General features: G+C 46.6%; 1 protein-coding gene across 2 annotated transcripts in view; it reads left to right on the forward strand.

Moving 5' to 3' along the window:
• The window catches only part of Cyfip2 (cytoplasmic FMR1 interacting protein 2), a 122,830-nt gene that overhangs the window by 6,980 nt on the left and 92,331 nt on the right, over window positions 1–23,519 (forward strand). For both annotated transcript variants that reach the window (XM_075992862.1, XM_075992863.1), the window contains exons 2-5: window positions 14,997–15,136; window positions 16,882–16,971; window positions 20,856–20,933; window positions 22,722–22,823. In XM_075992862.1, the coding sequence (XP_075848977.1) occupies window positions 15,020–15,136; window positions 16,882–16,971; window positions 20,856–20,933; window positions 22,722–22,823 (387 nt within the window). In that variant the 5' untranslated portion in view covers window positions 14,997–15,019. The remainder of the gene's footprint in view (window positions 1–14,996; window positions 15,137–16,881; window positions 16,972–20,855; window positions 20,934–22,721; window positions 22,824–23,519) is intronic.

The following is a 23,519-nucleotide window of genomic DNA, read 5'->3' on the forward strand; positions in this document are numbered from 1 at the left end:
TATGCTCCTTGGCTCCACCCTTAGATCCCCTGAGAACAGAGACGCTGCAGGTGACAGAGCTTCTGGTCCCAGGGGACAGGCAGTGAGGCACCGCCTAGCCAGCCAGTGCTGTGTACTGGCCAGGTGTCTCACTCAACTGTTAACAAGGAGGTCTGTGGGTTGTTTTTCAGAGTAAAATTTAAAATTCTGCTCAAAGCAATACATGCACTTGCTTTTGAAAACTAAGCAATTGAAAGACTTGTAGGCCAGGACGACCCTGCAGAGTGGGGATCCCCTGGGGGCTATGTTTTTGAGTAGCTATATCCAGTCTTGTGCTATGTTCACACTCTGGGCTTGTCTCTTTTGGAGATTCACTTTCATTTTGTTTTGTTTTTTTAGTTGTTTTTATTGAGCTATATATTTTTTCCACTCCCCTTCCTGCCTCTCCCCTCCCCTTCTACCTTTTCTCATGGTCCTCATGCTCCCAATTTACTCAGGAGATCTTGTCCTTTTCTACTTCCCATGTAGATTAGATCCATGTATGTCTCTCTTAGGGTCCTCACTGTTGTCTAGATTATCTGTGATTGTGAATTGTAGGCTGGTTTTCCAAATGCATATGATATTTGTCCTTCTGGGTCTGGGCTACCTCACTCAATATAAAGTTTTTTTAGATCCATCCTTTTGCCTGCAAATTTCAAGATGTCATTTTTTTCCTGTTGTGTAGTACTCTATTGTGTAAATGTACCACATTTTCCTTATCCATTCTTCAGTCGAGGGGCATTTAGGTTGTTTCTAGGTTCTGGCTATGACAAACAAAGCTGCTATAAACATAGTTGAGTGTATGTCCTTGTGGTACGATGAAGCATCTTTTGGGTATATACCCAGAAGTGGTATTGAGGTAGGTTGTTTCCTAATTTTCTGAGCAATCGCCACACTGATATCCAAAGAGGCTGTACCAGTTTGCACTCCCACCAGCAATAGGGGAGAGTTTTCTTTACCCCCCAACCTCTCCAGCATAAGTTGTCATCAGTGTTTTGGATCTTGGCCATTCTTACAGGTGTAAGATGGAATCTCAGAGTTGTTTTGGTTTACATTTCTCTGATGGCTAAGGATGTTGAACATTTCCTTGAGTGTCTTTCAGCCATTTTAGATTCCTCTGTTGAGAGTTCTCCGTTTAGGTCTGTACCCTATTTTTTTATTGGATTATTTGTTCTTTTGATGACCAATTTCTTGAGTTCTTTGTATATTTTGGAGATCAGCCCATTGTCCAATGTGGGGTTAGTGAAGATCTTTTCCCATTCTGTAGGCTGTCGTTTTGTCTTGTTGACCGTGTCATTTGCTTTACAGAAGCATTTCAGTTTCAGGAGGTTCCATTTATTAATTGTTTCTCTCAGTGTCTGTGCTACTGGGGTTATATTTAGGAAGTGGTCTCCTGTGCCAATGCGTTCAAGTGTACTTCCCACTTTCTCTTCTATGAGGCTCAGTGTGGTTGGCTTTATGTTGAGGTCTTGGACTTGAGTTTTGTGCATGGCGATCAATATGGATCGAAGAGATTCACTTTTTTTTTTAATCACACCGTGTTCCCAATCTATTAAGATCTCTGCTTTAATCAAATCACATGTAACACGTCTATTTCATTAAGGTGTACCATTGATGAGAGCAGGAGGCTTAAGAGATGTTATATTTCTTTTCTTACTTGGTGTTTTGTTTCATTGGAAAAATCAGATTTTTTTTTCTTAATGTCAAGTTAAATGTCAGTTGCTACATCAGACTCTGTCTTCGGGATTGCTGTGCTAGTGCAAGCCCTGCCCAGCCCCATCACTGCATGCAAGAACCTTGTCTGGGCCCCAGTTTTTTTTTTTTATCACTGGGAGGGGCACTCTGTTGGATAACTCCTCCTTTCTCATTTAATTTGAACTTCAGAACGTGTCAGCCCTCTGCTCCGGCAGTTTCCTGTCATCTGAGAAGTCTTTTCTCCACAGCGGAGCAGATGTAGGAGCAGGGTAGTGGGTGTGGTGGTGTGTACCACGGAGGTGAGGCTGGTGAACTGCTGTGAGCTTCAGGCCAACTTGGACTCGTAGTGAGACCCTCTCAAGCAGACAGCAACCAACCAGGCAGGGGAGAGGCAAAAAGTCAGTTTGGGGGCTGCTCCATGGGGAAGGGTGGGGTTGTCTGTTAGTCTGCTTATCCCCTCCCCTGTCTTCTGCTCCATCTGTAGCTCTCTCTGTACCCCACTTGTACATGCTGTACTCATAGGTTCATAAAAGTACTAAGTTTGGGAGTGTCTTAACTTTAAGACATACGGAGGAGTATTTCACAGTTCACCATTTAGACCATACACTTCCGTAATTTGTAGTAACTCACAAACCTGGGCAACCACAATCTCAGATAATTTTAGAACGTATTTGGCATCCCCGGAAGAGACCTCATGTCGTTAAGTCGTACCACTGATTCCGTCCCAACCCAGCCCTAGTCAACCACAAGTCCATTTTGTGTCTCCATAGATCGTCTAGACACACTGTATAAATGGGATCACACAGTGTGGAGCCTTTTGTTTTTAGCATCATAATTTCAAGGCTCTTGCGTGTATTCGGGGTCATAACATGTATCCGAACTGAAGTCCTTTCTGTTGCTGAATAAGATCATGTTGTACAGTGGTACTGATTTTATCTCAGCTTATACTCTTGGACTGTTGTGGATAATGTTGTTATGGATGTTCATTTACTAGGCATTTAGTTTTTATTATAGTTTATGTATTTATTATTTATTTATGGGCTCTTTGTCCGTGTGTGCCATAGCAAGTTTGTGGAGGTCAGAGGACCACCAGCCGGAATCAGTTCTCTCCTTCCGCCATGTGGCTCTCAGAGGTTGAACTCAGGTCCTCAGGCTTGACAGCAGGTAGGGGCTGCTCAGCCATCTCACCGACCTTCTACAGATTCCTCCTCCCTTATTTTTTCCAGCTTCCTTTCTAATCTGGCTCCTTTTATTTAATTTTCTCTTAGCTACACTCTCTAGGATGACACTCACTATAAAGGCAGGAGCAGGTGGTCTGTCTTGGTCCTAGCGAGAAAGTATTCCACTTTCCCTCATTAAATCTGATATTGGCTACCCCCCCCCAACACCATCATTGCTCTTTATCGAGGGTTCTTTATTGGGTTGAGAACGTTCTCTGTACGACTTGGGCTTTTTTATTTGTTTGGTTTCTTTCCTCCTTTCTTTCTTTAGTTCTTTTGTCAGAAGAAGGTGTGGGTTTTCTCCACCAGCTGACAAGCCTAATTGAGTTGTAGCTGTGTTGCTACCGGAGACACTGGATGTGATCTGGACCTATGCCTCCTCTCGGGGAACCTAGTCAGAGCAGGGGAGAGAATATAGCAAATGGCTTGGGAAGCTGCCATACATAGCACGAGGAAACAATATGCAGGTTCAGTGAGGCCCAAAGGAAATGATGCTCAGATGGAGATGCTCACAGACAAGAGGGTATCGTTCCCTTCCATCTCTTCCCGTTCCAGAATCATCCCGAGAGTATGTGGCTTCCGTCCGATGTACCACAGTATTGGAGATGCTTTTACAGGATGTGGTGCAGTGGGAGTTCTTGGCCCTGCACTCAATTGCCCAAGTTCCTGGACCTCTCCCTTTCTTGAATGGTTCTCTTTCAGTGTGTGTATTTGGTTTGTTGTTCTCTTAGCATATGGATGGCTCCAAGCCTATGACTTTATTCTACAGGTTGGTGTCAGCCCAGCTTCTTAGACTGTGGGTCAGAACCCCCAATGGGTCAAGTAACAAATCTGGCCACCTGAATATGCTGCGGTCAAAATTAAACATGAGTCTGAGGTGTTTCTGGAGCACCCATGGAGCTTGCATTGTGCAGCTCCACTGGCAGCCTGGGTTATGGACACACAAACACTTTGCACATCCCATGCCATCTCAACACACAACACTGGTACACTCTGCCTGGAACCACCTTGCCCCATGTTTGGCCCTGGTATGTGTTATAAATTGCAATGATTTAAAAAATATATCTATTTTTCTGTATATAGGTGCTTTGCCTGCATGTATGTGTGTGAACTACATGTAGATAATGTTCACAGAAACCAGAAGAGGGTGTCAGATCCCATGAAGATACCAGTAAACGTTTGATTTGCATACCTGTTTATGCCTCTACATACCCATAGTTTGATCAACATTTCTTGGGTTGAAAGAGATCACAGGAGAAAATGTTTAAGAATCCCCAGTGTAGATTATCCCCTAAAAGCAGCTCCAAGTGGTTCCCGTAAGGCTGACAGCTGGGAACCCTGACCTTTGTCTGTGTAGACTGTTCCTGCAGAATCTTTCATGCCCAGTACACTCAGCAGAGGTTGCATGGCCCATCGTGGCACACTCTGGAATACCCGGAAGATGAGCAAGAATAATTGCTTTCCCGCTCAGCTGGTTCTGAGGTTTGAAGGGGCTCTAATCCACAGGGCACCGGCCTCCATGGAGCTGTATCCTGCCATGGCCACCTTCTGTGCCCACACAGCTTTTTGCCACACTCTGCTATACCCAAGATAGAAAAGCAGGCCATACTCTTGGGTTTTGCTCACTCAACAGCCAACCCCATTTTATCCTAATGGGACAATCTCCCTTTTAATCGTTTTGTTTTATTATTTTAATGTATATTCACATAATATTTTCCTTCTGTATATAAATATATGTAATCTGTGGGCACCTGTCTATGTATCTTCTAGCTGGGTACCTGGGCAGGTGGGGAAAGTATTTTCTGGCTTCTAGGTGTTTGTAGATCTCCCAAATATGACAGTTTCCTAATCTTTTCAACTTGGGAGAGTTTTGGTCCTAAGGAAGAGAAAAGCAGCCAAACTGGGAGGGTGGTGATGAGTTTAGCATTTTCCAAAAAGCTACAAAAGCAAGCATGGCCTAAGCGCTGAACTAGAAAGAAAGATATCCCGTGTACCAGGCCTCTGCCAAGCACTCACATGGATGAAAGCATTTATTTCTTATTAACAATGACCTGAGGAAAACATCAGACAGTAGCTGCCCTCTTGAATTGGTGGGGCGGTGGTGGGAAATCAAGATGAAAGAGCCATACAGAACTGACATCTTAGTGACGATGCTTTGGGGCAGGGCTAGGAAAGTCGTGGCAGTGTTTATCTGCTCTGTGGTTAACACACCATGAGCTTCAGTGCTGAGCGGTGAGAAGCCATAGCTTTAGTCTGAGCAGAGGGCGAGACTCCCACAAGCCAATTTGTTACTGATTTTTCTGAAAACGGGAGGATCCTAATGTAGCTGAGTTAGCACAACCAGGAAGACCCTCCTGCGTTAACTTTTACCAAAAGACATCTGATGTAAACCAGCCTTTAAAATCTTTAGTGATATTCATGAGAGAGAGAGAGAGAGAGAGAGAGAGAGAGAGAGAGAGAGAGAGAGAGAGAGGAGGGAGAGAGAGAGAGAGAGAGAGAGAGAGAGAGAGACAGAGAGAGACAGAGAGACAGAGACAGAGACAGAGACTTTGTTAGCTTGATTCAAACTAGAGTCACTTGGGAAGAAGGACCTCAATTGAGGAATTGCCTTATCAGATTGGTCTGTGCATGTCTGTGAGACATTTTCTTAATTTCTGCTGATGTAGGAAGTTCCAGACCACTGTGGGTGGTGCCATCCCTAGGCAGGTGATGTAGGAGGCCCCAGCCCACCGTAGGTGATGCCATCCCTAGGCAGGTGATGTAGGAGGTTCCAGTCCACTGTGGGTGGTGCCATCCCTAGGCAGGTGATGTAGGAGGCCCCAGCCCACTGTGGGTGGTGCCATCCCTAGGCAGGTGATGTAGGAAGTCAGAGCCCACTGTGGGTGGTGCCGTCCCTAGGCAGGTGATGTAGGAGGCCCCAGCCCACTGTGGGTGGTGCCATCCCTAGGCAGGTGATGTAGGAGGTCCCAGCCCACTGTGGGTGGTGCCATCTCTAGTCAGATGATGTAGAAGGTCCCAGCCCACTGTGGGTGGTGCCATCCCTAGGCAGGTGATGTAGGAAGTCAGAGCCCACTGTGGGTGGTGCCATCCCTAGGCAGGTGATGTAGGAGGTCCCAGCCCACTGTGGGTGGTGCCATCTCTAGTCAGATGATGTAGAAGGTCCCAGCCCACTGTGGGTGGTGCCATCCCTAGGCAGGTGATGTAGGAAGTCAGAGCCCACTGTGGGTGGTGCCATCCCTAGGCAGGTGATGTAGGAGGTCCCAGCCCACTGTGGGTGGTGCCATCCCTAGGCAGGTGATGTAGGAGGCCCCAGACCACTGTGGGTGGTGCCATCCCTAGGCAGGTGATGTAGGAGGTCCCAGCCCACTGTGGGTGGTGCCATCCCTAGTCAGATGATGTAGGAGGTCCCAGCCCACTGTGGGTGGTGCCATCCCTAGTCAGGTGATGTAGGAGGTCCCAGCCCACTGTAGGTGGTGCCATCCCTAGGCAGGTGATGTAGGAAGTCAGAGCCCACTGTGGGTGGTGCCATCCCTAGTCAGGTGATGTAGGAGGCCCCAGCCCACTGTGGGTGGTGCCATCCCTAGGCAGGTGAGCCTGAGCCTTATAAGAAAAGTAGCCAAGCAAGCCAGCACTAGCAGCATTTCTTGTGGTCTCTGCTTTGGTTCCTGCTTGAGTGCGTGCCTTGGCTTCCCTCCATGGTAATCTATAACCTGTAAGATTAAATGAACTCATTCCTCCCCAAGTTGCTTTTGGTCAGAGTAACAGAGAGCAAACTCGGAGAGTGTGCATGTATGTGTTGTGTCTGTGCACTGTGCACACAAGGAGAGACGTGCAAAAGTCATTAGTTCTCTCCCTTCACTTTTGTGTGGGTTCTGGGAATTGAACCCAGGTCTCCAGGTTTGCACAGCAAGCACCTTATGGGCGGAGCCAACTTGCTGCCCAACTGGGTTTTTTTCAGGGTCTTATCTCTCTGCTCCTACCTTACCTGCTGCCTCTTTGTAAAGAGAGCTCCTAGTCTGTTTTAGAGAAGGGCCCTGCCGGGAATTCACCAGTTGTGACTAAGAGCCCAGTAACCTGCTAATTTGTACTTTTATTTTCTGACACTATTTCCTGAATGCTCAGTCTGGGCCCTCGGACGGCCTTGCTAGGTATTCTCTATGCTGTCAGCTATAAAACGCTGAGAACAAAGGACAGGCACTTTTATAAATTATGGTCCTTTTTCCAGGGGTTAAATCACAAGCTTGTGGTTCAGTGGCTGTTCAGTGCTGAGTAGCAGGTTCAGCCCCAAGGCTCAACCCCACCCACTGTTAAACCACCTTGGAAAAAAAAAACCCACCTTACTTTCTCATTACTTCCAGAAAGTAAAAAGGAGCATGGCTTTGAGATCCTACTCGAGCTGTGAACGGCAGAACCTGCATTTCCAAAGCCAGGTTCTAGCTACCCATCATGCACCGGTGCCGGGACCCGCCCAGTCATCTTGTGGTCTGTCAGTCATCTCAGCCTAGCAGGCTCTGCCTCCCCGCTCTGAAGCAAATTACTCCTGAGCTCAGGGCTACTGCTTATCTTGCAGCAGCTGGGGGGCTGACTGGGTTGGTTATGAAGATAGTGAATTAAATAAACGGTACTGACTCCTCATGTTGAGAGACAGCGGCTGCATGAGGTAAACCAGGCCTCAAGAGCACGGTGAATTTGAGAATAATTTATTACTCTCTCTTCTGAAATGAAAGAACAGGCGCATGTGCACAGACTGAACACATGGGATAATTCTCACGTGGAAGGTTGTGTAATTCACTGGCCTCCCGGGCCAGGAAAGCATGCTTGTTTTCACGTATACCTCTGTTCAAGTTCCTAGAATGTCCTCCTTTCTTATTGATGTGGCTTGGCACTGATTTCCAGCACTTGAGCTAAACATGTTTGATTTCCACCTCCCTTAGGCAGCAGGTGATCTACAGAGGCAGAGCCATTGCAGAAACTGTATTTCCAAGGAGAAAAGAAAGGCCGTGTTATGTAAACAAAGACTCTTAATTTGTTGGCTTTATTAGGCACATACTGGTTTAGTTCGAGGAGACCTTGGGGTGCTACTATTTTGAAGGAAAAAGCTTTAATGATTATTCTAGTAAATGAATGTTTTCTGAAGCTCATGAAGTCCTGAAGAATCCCAGGTTTTGGGAGAAAGGTGAGAGGAAGGAGCATGGTAGATGAGGGTGGAGGTCAGAGCAGAAGGGAGAGGGGGTTCCAGTGTGAACTGGGAGCTGCCACACTGAGCGAGAGACCTTTGCAAAAGGTTCCAGACAGACATACAACTGGAGAGGGAAAACAGGAGAAAGCCCACACCAGCGTCACGGAGGACCAATGGTTCTTACTCCTGGCTGAGTGTTTAAACTATATTTAAGGTTAAAAGACAAATTACATGACTCAGGGACCAAACTCAGATCCTCAGGTTTGGCTGCAAGCTCCTTTACCTACTCAGCCCTCTTACTTACCCAGGATTTTGTTTTATTCTTCTCCATCTTGTCTTATTAGGAAGTAAATCCCTGTATCACCTTGTTCCTATTTTAGTAGATATTTCTAGAAGACACTTTTTAAACATACTTGTGTTTTAAAACATACTACATTACAACAAAAAAAAGCAGTCTTTCAATAGTATCAAGCTTGCAGTCAGGATTCATTTGCCAGCTTTTTTATTTTTTGCATTTTATTTTTGCTTTTCTCTCGCTAAGTATTACAGTTTTGTTTTCAGGGCGGTGTGTTTGGAATGGAGTCCAACCAGGACCCAAACACACACTGCGTCAAAGTACAAAATCTCATAGCTGCCCCCTCCTGCACTTATTTTTCTTTTTTCCCTTTTTACCTAATTTGTTGAAGACATTGAGTCATCCTCCGTATTGACTTACCTGTGCTATTATAATGTGTTTATTTTAATTTTTTTTTATTTTTTTATTTTTCGAGACAGGGTTTCTCTGTTGCTTTTGCTTCCTGTCCTGGAATTAGCTCTTGTAGACCAGGCTGGCCTTGAACTCACAGAGATCCGCCTGTCTCTGCCTCCCGAGTGCTGGGATTAAAGGCGTGCGCCACCACCGCCCGGCTTATAATGTGTTTTTCTGCCCTCTACATGCCCTGTGAGTCAAAAGCTTGAAGCGATTCTGCTGTTCCTTTTGGGCCTAGCATTCTTCCCAGGTGATGGTGTCTGTGTCCATCAGGAGGTGCGTGGTTGACCTGGCTGCTTTCGTTTAGTGATGCTGGCCGTCTTGATGAGCAGGGAGTGGAGCCACTTACTCGTTAGCAGTTTGAAAGCGAAGGTGTTCCCATTGGCATTGTCTCTGAGAAAGGAAAACAAATTATGTATCTTTTCTTTTGACTTGGTTTTCCCAGCCAGCAGTCTGTTTTGTTTAGGAAAGGCAAGTTGCCTCTTTGCGTTTTTTCCATTTTCAGCATAAAAACGGGATCACAGGCACCGTCCAAGTAATGAGAGCCAGGTTTTTATTTGGTAAATCTATGATCTCACTGAGGCAAAGGTGTTTACTCTTGTGCTGGTCCACTGTAGCTTACCTGATGAGCACACACATGCTCCATCCTGGGGGAGCGGGAGCTTGATTCGGGGTCTCCTCTAGATCTGTTACACACACAGTCCCGGTATCTTAGACAGACAGAGTCCTTGCTATGCCAAGACAGTTGTTAACCTTGCCAGTCATTTTTTACCCCAGGCCTGGGCTCACATGAGTCCTAATTCCTTGGTAGGAAGTCAGACTGGAGTCTGAGCACTGAAGGTGCCTGTTGCTCGTGGGCTGGGATTTGTTTCTAAGTCTTTTTAGTGGGCAGAAACACTGGTGTATATACAAACATCTGTATGTATAAATATCATTTGTGTCTTTATAAATGTGTATTGGTGTCAGTGAGGACCTTGTTATGTGTTTTAATTTTAAATATAAATATAAACACATATGTGCATGTGTACACATCTGGTTATCTATGTTTGTGCTGGTCTCATTTCTATTATTGTGATAAAACACCTGGACAGAGAGCCACCCAAGGAGAAAGGGTTTATGTTAGCTCACAACCCCAGGCCGCAGTCATCTTGGCAGAGGCGGCACAGCAGCAGGACCTCAAGACAGCTGTCACACTGCACACTCAGAGGCAGAAAGAAATGCATGCATACATACCCCGTTATTTCACTTAGGAGACGCCCTGCCTAAGGAACGGTGCTGCCCACAGCTGGGTCCTCCCCCATCAGTCAACCCAGTTAAGACAACCCCCTCTAAACATGCCTACAGGCCAAGCCCATGGAGACCATCCCTCGTTGAGGCTCTGCTCCCAGGTGATTCCATGTTGTATCAAGCCCACAGTCAAAGCTAGCCACCATGTCTTAGGGTTTCTATTGCTGTGAAGAGACACCATGATCACTCTTAGTAAAGGAAAGTATTTAATTGGGGTGGCTCACTTACAGTTCAGAGGTTTAGTCCATTATCAGCATGGTGGGACATGGTAGCGAGCAGGCAGAGATGGTGCTGAAGCAGTAACTTACAGTCCTACATCTTGCAGGCAGCAGGAATTTGTAGTGTGGAGCGGCAGGCCCACCGCCCGGCTAGCTTCCTGAAATAATTACATGGAAACTGTATTCTTTTAAATACTGCTTAGCCCATTAACTCTAGCCTCTTACTGGCTAACTCTCACATCTTGATTAACCCATATCTAATAATCTGTGTAGCACCACGAGGTGGTGGCTCACCAGTAAGATCTTAACCTGCATCCATCTTGGAGAGGAGAGCTATGGCGACTGCTTTACTCTGCCTCTTTCTCCCAGAATTCTGTTCTGTCTACTCCGCCTACCTAATTTTCTGTCCTATCAGGGCCAAGGCAGTTTCTTTATTAACCAATGAAAGTAACACATAGACCCTCCTCCATCAGGAAGTGGTCAGTGTCACACTGAGGGAAACTTGACCAAAGGAGGCTTCAGAACCCATCCCACCATGACATATTTCCTCCAGCCAGACCACACCTACTCCAGCAGGCCACACCTCCTAATAGTGCCATTCCCTTTCGGGGCCATTTTCTTTCAAATCACCATTCAGTATTGTTTCCTGTGCTATTTAGTTTTTAATGACTCTCTACAGTTGTAAATAAAGTATTTTCAGTCATATCAAGGACACCTTCGTCTCAACAAGAGGAACACATCTCATAATCACTCATTTCCTCATAACACATCCAAACATGTCACAGTAATGTACTTGTATGGCATTGAAAATAAAGCAAGGTTGTTTTTTGTTTTTGTTTTTTTAAGAACAAAATATTCTGGAACTTACTCTGTAGACCAGGCTGGCCTCAAACTCAGAGATAATCTCTGCCTCTGTAACGCTAGGACTAAAGGCCAGCACCACCATCCCTTACTTTTGTCAGGATGTGTCCCTCCCCTCCCCAGAATCTACCATCGGATTATTGAATGAGAGGCTGGAGAGATGGCTCCTTGGGTAGGAGCACTTGCTACACAAGGACCATGTAAAAAGCCAGGCATGGCCATGCATTTCTATAACCCCAGTGCTGTGGGAGGCGGAAACAGGAGAATCTCTGAGATTTATTGGCTATCAGTCTAGCCCCTGGTTCAGTGAGAGATCCTGTCTCAAGGCAGTGTAGAAAAAGTAAGGAAGTCGGAGATTCAACATCCCCCTTAGGCCTTCATAAACACCTGCATGCTCACACACACACACACACACACACACACACGTCACAGAATCACTTGGAACAATTCCTTTCTGTGTGGCTCTACCAATAATTTGTTCACATATACATTTCCTTCCATTTATTCCCTTTTAGGGGTTTGCATTTTAAGTTTAAAGCTTATTTTACAATCATGTAAAACCTGGAAAAACAGGTATATTCAGGATTGCTAGACTGTTTCCTTCATAGGCCTTAAGCTTCTTTCTCCTCCTTCCTCAAAGCTCAACAGCCTTTGTATAGCGCATCCTTGAGTCTTTGTGTCTGTATATGCATCTTCCTCTCAGATAAATGGGACCACATGGTCCACACACATGTATCCTAGGGCTTGCTGCTGCTCTGTCCTCACTGTGGAGGGCTCCAGCAGCCCTGTGGTCATAGATGTTTGCGTTTTTCAGTCTGTTGCAATTGCATATTTTATACCCCAACCAACAGTGTGACCAAGGGCCAGCTTCTCTGTAAGCTGGCCAGTGGCATGGTGGTCATAAGAGTTTGATCAGTAATGGCAGTCTGGGTTTCTTACTGCAAATGAAACAGTAAGCTTTTAAATGGCATCTTCTTTGTATTAGGAGTGGATCCCAGGCTGGTATTGATAAAGCTGTTCGTGTGATTCTCGGTACAGGTAGAGCCAAAACCCACTAACACCGTGTTCTAAACCCTGAGTGCTCTTGTCTAGGAAGCAGGATCCCATGGTGCATGACTGATAGGCTGTGCAAACAGGCGAACCCTTGCAATGTCTAGTATCAGGAAAGACTGATGATTATTATTTGACATAATGACATATTGGGCTTTGTAATTAATTGTAAATCATATACCCTCAAGTGGACTTAATAGAAATGTAAGAAAGGCTGGAGAGATGACTTAGAAGTCAAGAGCATATACTGCTTTTGCAAAGGACCCAAGTTCGATTCCCAGCACCCACATCTAGAGACTCACAGTTGCCTCTAAACTGCTTCAGGGGATCAGATGATCTCTCTTGGGCTCCACCAGCACCTGCACATGTGTGCACATACCCACACACAGGCACACGTGCATACACATGATTTTTAAAATATAAATGAAAAAGAGTAACACAAGGAAGAAAAGAGGCTTTGTGTAGCTTGACAGTCATGCTACCGTAGACCTGAGTTTCATACTTAGAATTCTGAGTCGGGATGAGAAGAGAGGCAGAGGGGTCGGTCACTGCTGAGTTCCAGAGGCTGGCTGTGCCAGTGGCAGGGCACATGCCCAGAAGGTGTGTGTGAGAACTCAGTGGAGTGTGAATTCTAGTCAGCTGATCTGCAGCCGCCCAGCCTCCATCTGCCCCCCCCCTCCCGACCTTGGGCCTGAGAAGAGGTATTAATTGGCAGTGTGGCCTTGGTTATGAGCTCCAACTTTTTGCAGCCATGCACTCCAGCTCTTTGCAGCCCCCAGACCACATTTACATATCAAAGGTCCCCATGTGGCCTGCCAACAGACGCTGTTTTTCTAACACAGTCCCTGACACTGAGAGAATCCAGCCCTTGTCTAAACCATATTTCCCTGCTATGGGGCTAGGCTAGCACAGTGGCCCTTCTTCCTATTCGTGTAGTAAAGATCTGGCTGGATTATCACTAATGATCCTGTAGGACTCATCTTAGGTGTTGTTGTTGTTGTTGACCTCTACTGGGTTTTTTATTTTTATTATTATTATTTGTCTTTGTAATTACGGACTCCTCTAGCTCCATTTCTTTGGGTTTGCGCTTTTGATCTCGTAAAGTGTTTCAGTGCAACATTGGGCTAATTGAGTTCCACTTTTCTTTCCTTGAAGATGTGTTGTTTTTATTTGTATGTGTGCAGAAGAGGGCCCCAGATTTCCCGGAGCTGGAGTTGCAGGTGGATATGAGCCACCCAACTTGGATGCTAGGAACAGAGCTTGGGTCTTCTGAAAGAGCAGCCCCCTGGTCCACTGAGCGATCTCTCTAGACCCATGTTCCACTTTTCTTACCTTCGATTACATGTATTTAAGACTTTTATCCCTCCCGTTTAGTTCTAAGTAATTACCATTTCTGTCTGAATCGCTCTGTAGCTATGAATATGTTTCTGTGGGTTTGTAGGTTTTCAAAGGGGTGAATTTGGGGGTTCTCATCTGCACTGTTGGCGCTGTAGTAAATCTTGGTGTTGGTGCTGTATCACGGGGGGGATGCGATTTCAGATCAGCCTCACTGTGTGAAAGGCAGGCTTTCAGCTATATAACCCAAACTAGCCTCAGATTCACGATTCTCCTGCCTTGGTCTCCCAAGTGCTGGGACTGTGTGCATGTGTCACCGCACCTGATCTAATGTATCGTTTTTGGAGGCTACTGGTGGGAACCCAGTTTATACACTAAATCATGCAGTGTAAGCTTTTAATCAGTTTTTAAGTATATTTTTTTTAAAAAAGAATGAATCTTCTGCTTGCACGGTGCTGTGTTCTAAAAATAGCAACTAGCTTGAGCTGGTTAACTGCCCTGCTCAGCCCTTTCTGCCTCACTGCCTGGCAGAGTTACCCTCCAACCAGCCGCATTCTACCTGCTTCCAAGACACAGAAATACCTATTCAGGGCTGATGGCTTTGGTATGGTTCATAAAATGTTCCCAGACCAAGGAACACATGGCAGCTTCTCCATTGCTTCACACAAGGCTGGTTTACAGAAGTTACCCACTGTGCGGTTCCTGCTTAACTAGCCTCAAAAACCTAGGTGTAGGTCTCCTTGGTTGCCCTTTGTCCTGGCTTTTCGGTCATGGATATTTGTCCTGTGCCAAGAAAGGGACTGATGAGTGTCCTTGTGAAGAGAAGGAGGCCCGTGTCCCCATGCCCAGCATCAATCCAGGTCCTTCACCCTTGCTTACTTGATCACGTGAATGTCACATCACTTCTCAGAGCTGTGCTTTCTCGCTGCTCCCGTGCTGGCAGAATCCAGCTTTCCGTGCTGGTAGACAACAGTTGTGGTGAGGTTCAGCCAAGATATCCTCGACATTTATTATTTATTTCATTATTTGTGTGTGTGTATACAGTGTGGGGGTGTGGCAGTTCATGCCATGGTGCGTGTGTGAAGATCAGGGGACAACTTGTGGGAACCTGTCCTCTCCTTTCACTATATGTGGGTCCCAGGGATCGAACCCAGGTCGTCCGACTTAGACTCAAGTGCTTTTACCCGCTGAGCCATCACACCAGCCCTGATCCTCAGATTTTAAAGATGTAGGTAGAAGACATCGGTGAAGCACTGGCATTTGAGAGCAGCCTCAGTGACTCCTAACCTTCGTCACCCTCCAGAAGGGGTTTGGATGAAGTGAGGCCAAAAGGAAATAGTTGGGGGACCTGAAATTCTCCCTTGTTCTTTTCTCCTCTCCATCAGCGTGGAAGACAGAAACCGCAGCCATGACCACCCACGTCACTTTGGAAGATGCCCTGTCCAACGTGGACCTGCTGGAGGAACTGCCCCTCCCAGACCAGCAGCCATGCATCGAGCCCCCGCCTTCCTCCATCATGTACCAGGTAATGGAAATGGCGGCGTGCAGTGGAGAGACCCGGATTCTGGGGGTCCTGTAAGGGGACCGACCTGCCCTGAAGGTGAAAGGTCGGGAGCTGATGGAGTCCCTGTGCACTCTAGAAGCCCAGTGGAGGGAATGGATTAACTAATAAACGTGTGTCAGGACCATGTCCCTCCCCTAGGGAGCATTTGTTCGTCTGCTCTGATCCTAAATTCCTTCTGGGCTGCTCCTGTTGATGCACCACCCAGCGTATGGCATCCCTGATCTCATGAATTAAATATCACAGTTTAGAAGCCTCTGGAGCCTGCCTGGGTAATTACTTTTCCTGAGTGTGGATGACAAGAGCTCACGCAAGTCCACACAGCGGCCAGTGGCTCAGGGAAGTGGGTCACAGTTATTTGCTTTGGCCCTAAATGAGATCTTGTGATAAACCTCCATCGCGTTACACACAGCCGTGACGCTGGCAGGCCTAGCCAGGAGGGCATTCATGCAGGTGGAGGCAGCCTGGCCAAAGCCCCTCGTCTGGGTGCGCCAGGCTGAATGCCATGTTAAGAAAGAAAGTGTTAATTTGAAAACTGGGGCTGTGTTAGACCTTTTTGCTAAGTCTTAGATGCTGAATGATGACTAAGTATAATTATATTTTTTCATTTCACTCAGTAATTAAATGAATCTTCACGTACTTGAAGATTCAGTTCCTAAATCTGACTTATTGGTAGCTTTTAATGCAGATTAGAATTTTAATTATACAAGTATCTTTTGGTTTTAGTTTTATAGAGAGACATTTCTATTATTAACAAAATGGAAAAGCATAGCATAGAAATGAATTTCTTATACTGATATACCCTTCTCTGTGTACATAGACATTTTGTTTTATTAAATGTATTTGGTGTATATAGTCCTCTTTTTACTAAAACAGGAATTCATTATATATTCATTTTATACACACACACACACACACTGTCTTTTCTTTAACATTTCTTGTGGAGACAGGTAGGATGGCTCACAGATGTAATGCCAGCATCCCAGAGACTGAGGGAAGAGGATTTCTGTGAGCCTGAGTCTAGCCTGGGCTACAGAGAGAACCGCTGTCTCAAAACTCACAACAGCAAAAACTTGAGTGGATTTTGTTGGACATCAGTGATACAGTAATGCCGCCCTATGTTTAAGCAGCTCATGGGCCTTCCAGCCCATTGTACTGAGACTGTCATCTTCTCCATCTTTTGCTGGCTATTAATTGTAAAAGCTGCGGTGGTGGCCTGACCTCTACCTCCACACCTGGGCACCCTCTGGCATGTGCGTCTGAGTGGCTGGATCAGAGCTATGCACCTTTGACTTTTAGCAACTGTTTGGACTTGCACAGTTAGCTGGGAAGTATGACTTCCTTGTGCTTGAACTTTTATCCATCCTGACAAGCATATAAAACAGATTAATTGTAGCGCACTAATCACATGAACAAGTTGGCAGAGTTTTTTCGCGGATCCCTACTAACTGGAATTAGAAAGTGTCAGTTCGGAATCAAACATGTACTTCTGGGGCTTGGTTGAGCAAAACCCATCACCTGTGAGAAGCAGGTGCTGTGCATCTGTCCTCAGCTGTTTGGAGGCCGTAATGGGTAATATTCGAAAGCCGTGGGGCAGTAGATTTCCACAGAAAGCCTGTGGCTTTTGTTGGCGGCTGTTCGCTCATCCAGCCAGCTTAGATGTGTTTTTCCAGTAACCAAACACCCCCTCCTGTCCTCTCCCTCCACAGGCTAACTTTGACACGAACTTCGAGGACAGGAATGCGTTTGTCACGGGCATTGCAAGGTACATTGAGCAGGCAACGGTCCACTCCAGCATGGTAAGTCTCTGTGACCTACATGTGCAGATGCACGCCCTACTGACGCAGGAGGAACCATGGGCTGCCTCCCACACCAGGCCTGTGTTCAGCTACCCAGCTCTGCTCTGCCTTAGTCAGCTGGGCTATGGAAGTCCATTCTGGAACCCAGCCCCATCTCCTCTCTGTGCCTTGGAGCAAACTCCATTTCTTGCTCATCTTGTTCACTATAAGCCCGTCTACACCCCACTGTTCACTTCCTGGAGCCCAGGGCTTTTTATGTACACATGGGATTAGGTTCTACTTTCATCTTATCCTTACGGAGTACTGGTGGGAAAGGGGGTATTGTGTGTTCTCTCGACGGAGAAAAATGTTCCTCATAAAAGTGACAAGTGACACGGCTTTGGAAAGTGCCATTTGTTGATTCAAGGAAGTTGCTGGCCTAGATCATTCATAAATGGGGCCATTTGTTTTCCTTCTTAGGGTCTGATCCTAAGAGAGCCAATTCTTCTCTCCCGTTTTATCTAGAGTGAAGTTTTCAGGTTCTAGATTCCTCATCCAAGGGCCCCTGCGTGTACTTCTCTGGACCCTTCTCAGTGTGTGGGACAATGCACTCATTCACCGCTGTGAGCTGATTGAAGAATTAGCATGAGGCAGCCTCATTTGTGAATGAGTCAAATGGGGAAGAAACAAGCCAACCAAACCTGTTCTCTGTGCAGCTATTTCAGGGTCATCACCTCATGTAATCCTCACACAAACTCTGTGAGGGAGGTGATTGGAAGCCCCAGTATTTCAGCTGGCCAGCATTGAAGCCTCTCTCTCAACTGTTAAGAAGTTGACTGAGGGTTTCACAGCTGATGGGGTGGTAGTTCTAAACTTGGGATTCTCTGGTGACCAAGCTTGGTGCTTTGGACAATTCTTTGCAGGCACATAAAAATGTATAACGTTCAGCGTCATGGAGTTCAGTTTTTGAAGGGGCTTTGAGGAGGCGGGAGGAAGCTTCCTGGAGGAAGCCACTTTTGAGTACAGCCTTCTAAGAGGGTAATTATGGGGTGTGTGTGCACACTGCTCTTTGAAATGTAGGCTGGGCAGTCTGCTGTGTGAGACCATCAGAACCCCATAATCACCCCGGGGCTTGCAAAGGGCTCATTATACCTATTGTAGAGACAAGAAGACTGAGGTCTGAAGAAGTTAATAAGCAAGTTGTTCGTGGTCCTACAACTAGAAGTCCTAGCATGAACCTGGAGATAGTCCTGATCTCTTTCTATGGTCCTCTCTATGTCCCATAGGATTGTAGCAGTCAGAGATGAGATGGGGAGGGGACATCAGGTGAACATCAACACGAGCAAAGACAGAATTCTCAGTGACTGCCCAATGTGTGTGTGTGTGTGTGTGTGTGTGTAGTATTTATGAAAAATAAGGTAAGGAGTCTATACTTGGAGATCATATTTACTACCTAGCCTCCCATAGCAAAATACTGTGACCAGGTGGCTTAAACAATAAGTGTTTCCCTCCCACAGCCCTCGAGGGTGGTACTCCTGGACCAGGATCAGCAGGAGTGATTTCTCCTGCTGTCTCTTTGGCTACCCTGGCTCTTTCCATACAAACTCCTGCGTGTCTGATGTCTCAGTGTGTACCTAAGCCCCCCCCCCTTATAAGGATGACAATCAGATTGAGTGAGGGTCTGCTCTCGTGATGTCCTCTGAGCTTCATCACCTTTCAAAAGGACCAACTAGAAATAGTCACAGTCTCAAGCACAGGGTTAGGACTGGAACTTTCAGATGGTGTGTGGGGAGAGGTACAGCTGAGCCTGTAACAGAGGGCTTCCATCCATTTAATGAAAGTGCAGACCGGAGGCTGGAGATGTGGGTCAGTCTCAGTCGTGTGAGCAGCCACCTAGAACACACAAAGCCTTGGCTTGATAACCCACACCAAATAAACCGGGCATGGTGTGGCAAATGCTTGTGATCCAGCCGTGGGGAGGTGGAGGCAGGAGAATCAGAAGCTAAAGATCACGTTCTCAGCTCCATGGGGAGCGTGAAGCTAGTTTGGACTGGAGACCCTATCACAGGCGAACAAACTAAATCAGCAGCAGTGGGCAGTTTTCAACCGTGGGAGAGAGGGGAGCAGAACTCCGCTTCAGCCATGCTTTACCTGTGAACTACTCGTGGAATGAGTCGTGGAGATGCGAGTGGAACACTGGATGAGCTTCTGAAAATGATTGCCGCCGGAGGCACGAAAGGCTGAGAGGGGGTAGTGGCCTTAGGCAGGAGCTGTAATGAGCAGGTTCATGAGAGAAACTGGAAATCAACTCCACCTGGTAGAAGGAGTCTTTGGGGCAGAGGGAACTGGAACCCTGCAGACCAAGGTGTCCCAGAAATACCAGGTCACAGGCTCAGAGAGGCAAGTCTGGGACAGGATGGTGCTAAACAATGACTATATTTGTTTTCTGATGCGGCTGTGAGAAATTACATAATTGGTTTAGTTGATAGAGTGCGCAGAATTTACGAAGCCCTAAATTTGATACCCAACACCACATAAATGGGGTGTAGTGGTGAATATCTGGAAACCTAGCCCTTGAAAAGTAGAGACAGGAGGATCAGAAGTTCAAGGTCATCCTCAGCTACCTAGAAAGGGTAACCTGGGATACATATCTCTAAAATAGATGTATTATATATTTATTTATATATACATACATATATTATATACATACATGAAAGATGGCCCTACAACCAATAACTTTAGGTTCTCAAGGCCCCATTCAGGGCTCTTGCCACCATGCCATCTTGAGCTCTGTATTCTGGACTTGTTACATAACAACCTTAGCTGAACTGTCCAGAGGGCAGAGTGCACATCTTGCTTCAGGCACACACACACACACACACACAGCCTGAGACCTGAAGATACTTACTATAACCTCTGTTCACCCAATGAAATTATGCCTACTGTGGGCTTTTGGGGGCCACGTGTTCTCTACGTTACTGTCAGTTCCTCTTTTAGACACGTGTTCCCAAGCAGAAGAGAAAGCAGGAGGCCCACAGTTGGGCTTCATTGTTTCTGAACTTGGGGACAGCATGTTACTGACTGGTGTTCTAAATTAAGAATGGAAACCATTGCTTTTGAATAGAATCACACTCAGTAACAAACTCCAAATTAAATTGTATTCTTCCCTAATAATGTCTTATAAAGTGAATATGATAAAGGGCTTTAAATTTTAAAATTCATTTCCCCCCCCAATACAAACATTTATAAGGAAAGGAAGCATAATATTAATTTTTTGTCCTAATATTTTTTAGGTATGCTTGATATAACTGGAAGCCATTTCAAATATATACGTGAATATTCTAGTCATATTCGCAATATACTACTGCCACCGCCATCGAATTCCATCACCCATACATGTGCCCTAGACTGTTAGCAACCTCACCTGGATCCTCTCTCCCCATGTTGCCGTCAACCACTGTCTGTACTTAAGGCTCTCGTAGATATTTCATCTAAAGGAACCAGAATATGTGGCCTTTCGTCTGGCTTTCATTGAAATTAAATGGGAGGAGCATGTGCGTTACCTGGGGGCTTTACTGGGTTATAGGTCTTCTTTGTTTGTTTTTTGTTTTTCGAGACAGGGTTTCTCTGTGTAATCCTGGCTGTCCCGGAACTTGCTCTGTAGACCAGCCTGGCTTCATACTCACAGAGATCCGCCTGCCTCTCAAGTGCTGGGATTAAAGGTGTGCATCACCACCCTGTGGAAAATAGCTTTTAATCATAGGCTCAGCCAGCCTGAGAGTCTGCTTTGTCAACAAGCTCCCAGCTGATGCTGCTGTTGCCAGCCACAGACCACACCCTAGAGCCTTGAGAAGCCGAGGGCCCTAGCGTTATTCCTCCCTGATGAAAGTGCCTTGCCGTTTCAGAATGAAATGCTAGAGGAGGGACACGAGTATGCGGTCATGCTGTACACCTGGCGCAGCTGCTCCCGGGCCATCCCGCAGGTGAGACCATCCTTGCTATGCCGCTTTTGCGCTTTTGCCCTTCAGGGGGCGTCAGTGCCCCTCAAGTCCAATCAAACCTAAACCAGAGGGCTGAGCTGAGCTTTCTGGGTGACAGGAGGTAAATCTTGGCTGCTGACCCAAAGAGCTCCCCATAATGCTACTGAGAAGGTCCAGGCCCCAGAGTCTTGAAAAGTTTCCCAGCATATTTTATTTCATAAGCAGCATCTGCCGCCTTCCACCCAGGCCACTGCAAAGGGTCTAAAGTTAGCACACAATCTCTCCTCACTCCTCCACCCAAACCGATGTCTGTCTGTCCGTCCACAGCATGATCACTGCACACACTCTGCTTCAGACTGCTCTGTGTCTTCTTATTGGCAGGAACACATTTTATAAAACCGTATCATTACCACAGAACCATATTGTTGCTCACTTTTTACGCTATCTTGGACTTGTTGAAAATATGGAAAAAAAGAAAATATGGATATTTTTATTGTCATTGATATCTTTATTTAATTGTAACAAATCAGTAAACCACACACATAAAGTAAACAGAAGGTACCATTCTCTTTTAACCTTCATATTTAGAAACAACTATTTACAAATTTTGTACGTTTCATATTTTTTCTAAGCCTAATTTTGTTTTTCTTAAACAACTGGTTTTCTTAGAAATTTTTATTGCATTTACTTACTCTCTCGGGGGAGGACATATATGCACAATGGCATGCATGTGGCTGTCAGAGGACAACATGCAGGAACTGGTTCTGGCCCCATCCAGGCTTGTCCCTGATAAGGCTCGAAAAGAAGTGCGTTTTTCTGTTGAACCACCTGGCCAGCTTCAGAATTTTGCTTTCCTGGAAAAAGGGACCAAACTGAAGTTGTCACTCAGTGGCAAAGCACTGCTAAACATATCCAAGGTCTTGGGGTCCAAGGCTTGGGTTCTCTCCCCAGCAGTGCAAAGACAAAAATAAAACAGGCCTCAAATCATATGGAACCTTTCTGCCTGCCAGCTGTGGGAGCCACCTTCCCATGGTTGCTCCAGAGACACCCCCCCTTAGTCCTTCTGATGTCTGTAATGGTGGTTTATGACTGTGTCCCTTGCCCATTTAATACCCCACGGTCAGTTCCCGAGCCATTGATAACCATGAAGGCTAGCTCTTGTCCGGTGCCTGTGGAACTCACCTGGAATCCCAACACATAGGAGGAGTCAGGAAGACCTTGAGTTTCGGGTCTGTGCGGGTTCGCAGTGAGACACTGTCTAAAGGGAAAGAAAATAGCGTGCTCGCTCACTCTATGCCCAGCCATCTTGTTGTCAGGCTTGGGGTGTGTGTGCTCAAAGAGCATCCGCCATGCGGTACTATGGTTATACGCTGGCTAAAAACACTGGGTGGGGGAAATGGGTCTCTGGACGGCACAGCTTCAGTCAGCTGTTATCAACCTGGATGCGGCTGGGAAACTGCTCAGCCGTCTTGTTGTCCAAGGGCAGAGGTGTTCAGCATTTTGCGCATGAGGAGAGAGGAGAGGACATTGCAGATCTCCGTAGATACGCAGATAACTAACTGTAAGAGCGCAGATCAGCCAGAAACGGAGGAGGGCCCACAGTTGGGGCCAGCTGGCTCGTATAGCAGCCCATCTCCAGGGATCACTTCTGGGGACTGTCAGTCTTCTACAGCCCCCTCACTAGGGTGACAATGTTATCACCCACCACGAGGTGCCGTGTGTGAGCTGCTAGCCATGCTCTGAGACAGCAGCTGGGAGCCTGGATGATGGGCTGGCCTCTCTCGTTCACAGGTGAAGTGCAATGAGCAGCCCAACCGGGTGGAGATCTATGAGAAGACCGTGGAGGTGCTGGAGCCAGAGGTCACCAAGCTCATGAAGTTCATGTACTTCCAGGTGAGCAGGGGCAGGGTGTGGGGGGGAGGGGTCCACAGCGGAAGGCTCACAAAGACCCCTACTGTCCACATACTAGACTTCGGGGCCATGTCATTTTTTTTTTTCTCATCCGGCTAGTATTTTTAAGAGCCACCTAGAGTCCCGTGGGTGAGCCAGGCCAGCAGGTGTCCCCACCTCCACGGAGGATGTGTCCTAGTGAGTATGTGTATGGTATGCTTGGAGCACGGAGCTTCAAAAATACACCGTCGTTTTTAGGACGCGGTCAGGGCCATGCGTGAAATATGATTTCCAACAGTTGTGGATTGCGGAGTCGCTACAGATAGTTGGTGCTTTAGGGACGGCGCATGGAACCATGTGGTCACAAGAGAGGCAGGAGTGTGGTGGTATGGTGAAAGGGATCCAGGAAGAGGGTCCGGCAGAGCCCCAGGCCGGTGGGGATGGCTGTGATCAAGACATAGAGGACAGTAAGGGAGTGGGTTATAGAACGGTGAGAACAGGAAGTGCTCCGAGGGGAGGCTGGAGGGGGCGGGACTCAGTGAGATGAGCTTAGGTTTGAATTTGGTGATGAGACCTGACCTGAGATTTCAGGATGTCTGGCCGCCGGGTAGAAAATGGCTGGGAGGTGGAGACTGGAAGAGGCTGTGAAGAGGATATGGGGATGGCCGGAGACTAGTCGGGCGTTCTGAAAGAGCCGTT

This window comes from Microtus pennsylvanicus, chromosome 11 (assembly GCF_037038515.1).
Source record: "Microtus pennsylvanicus isolate mMicPen1 chromosome 11, mMicPen1.hap1, whole genome shotgun sequence".
NCBI lineage: Eukaryota > Metazoa > Chordata > Mammalia > Rodentia > Cricetidae > Microtus > Microtus pennsylvanicus.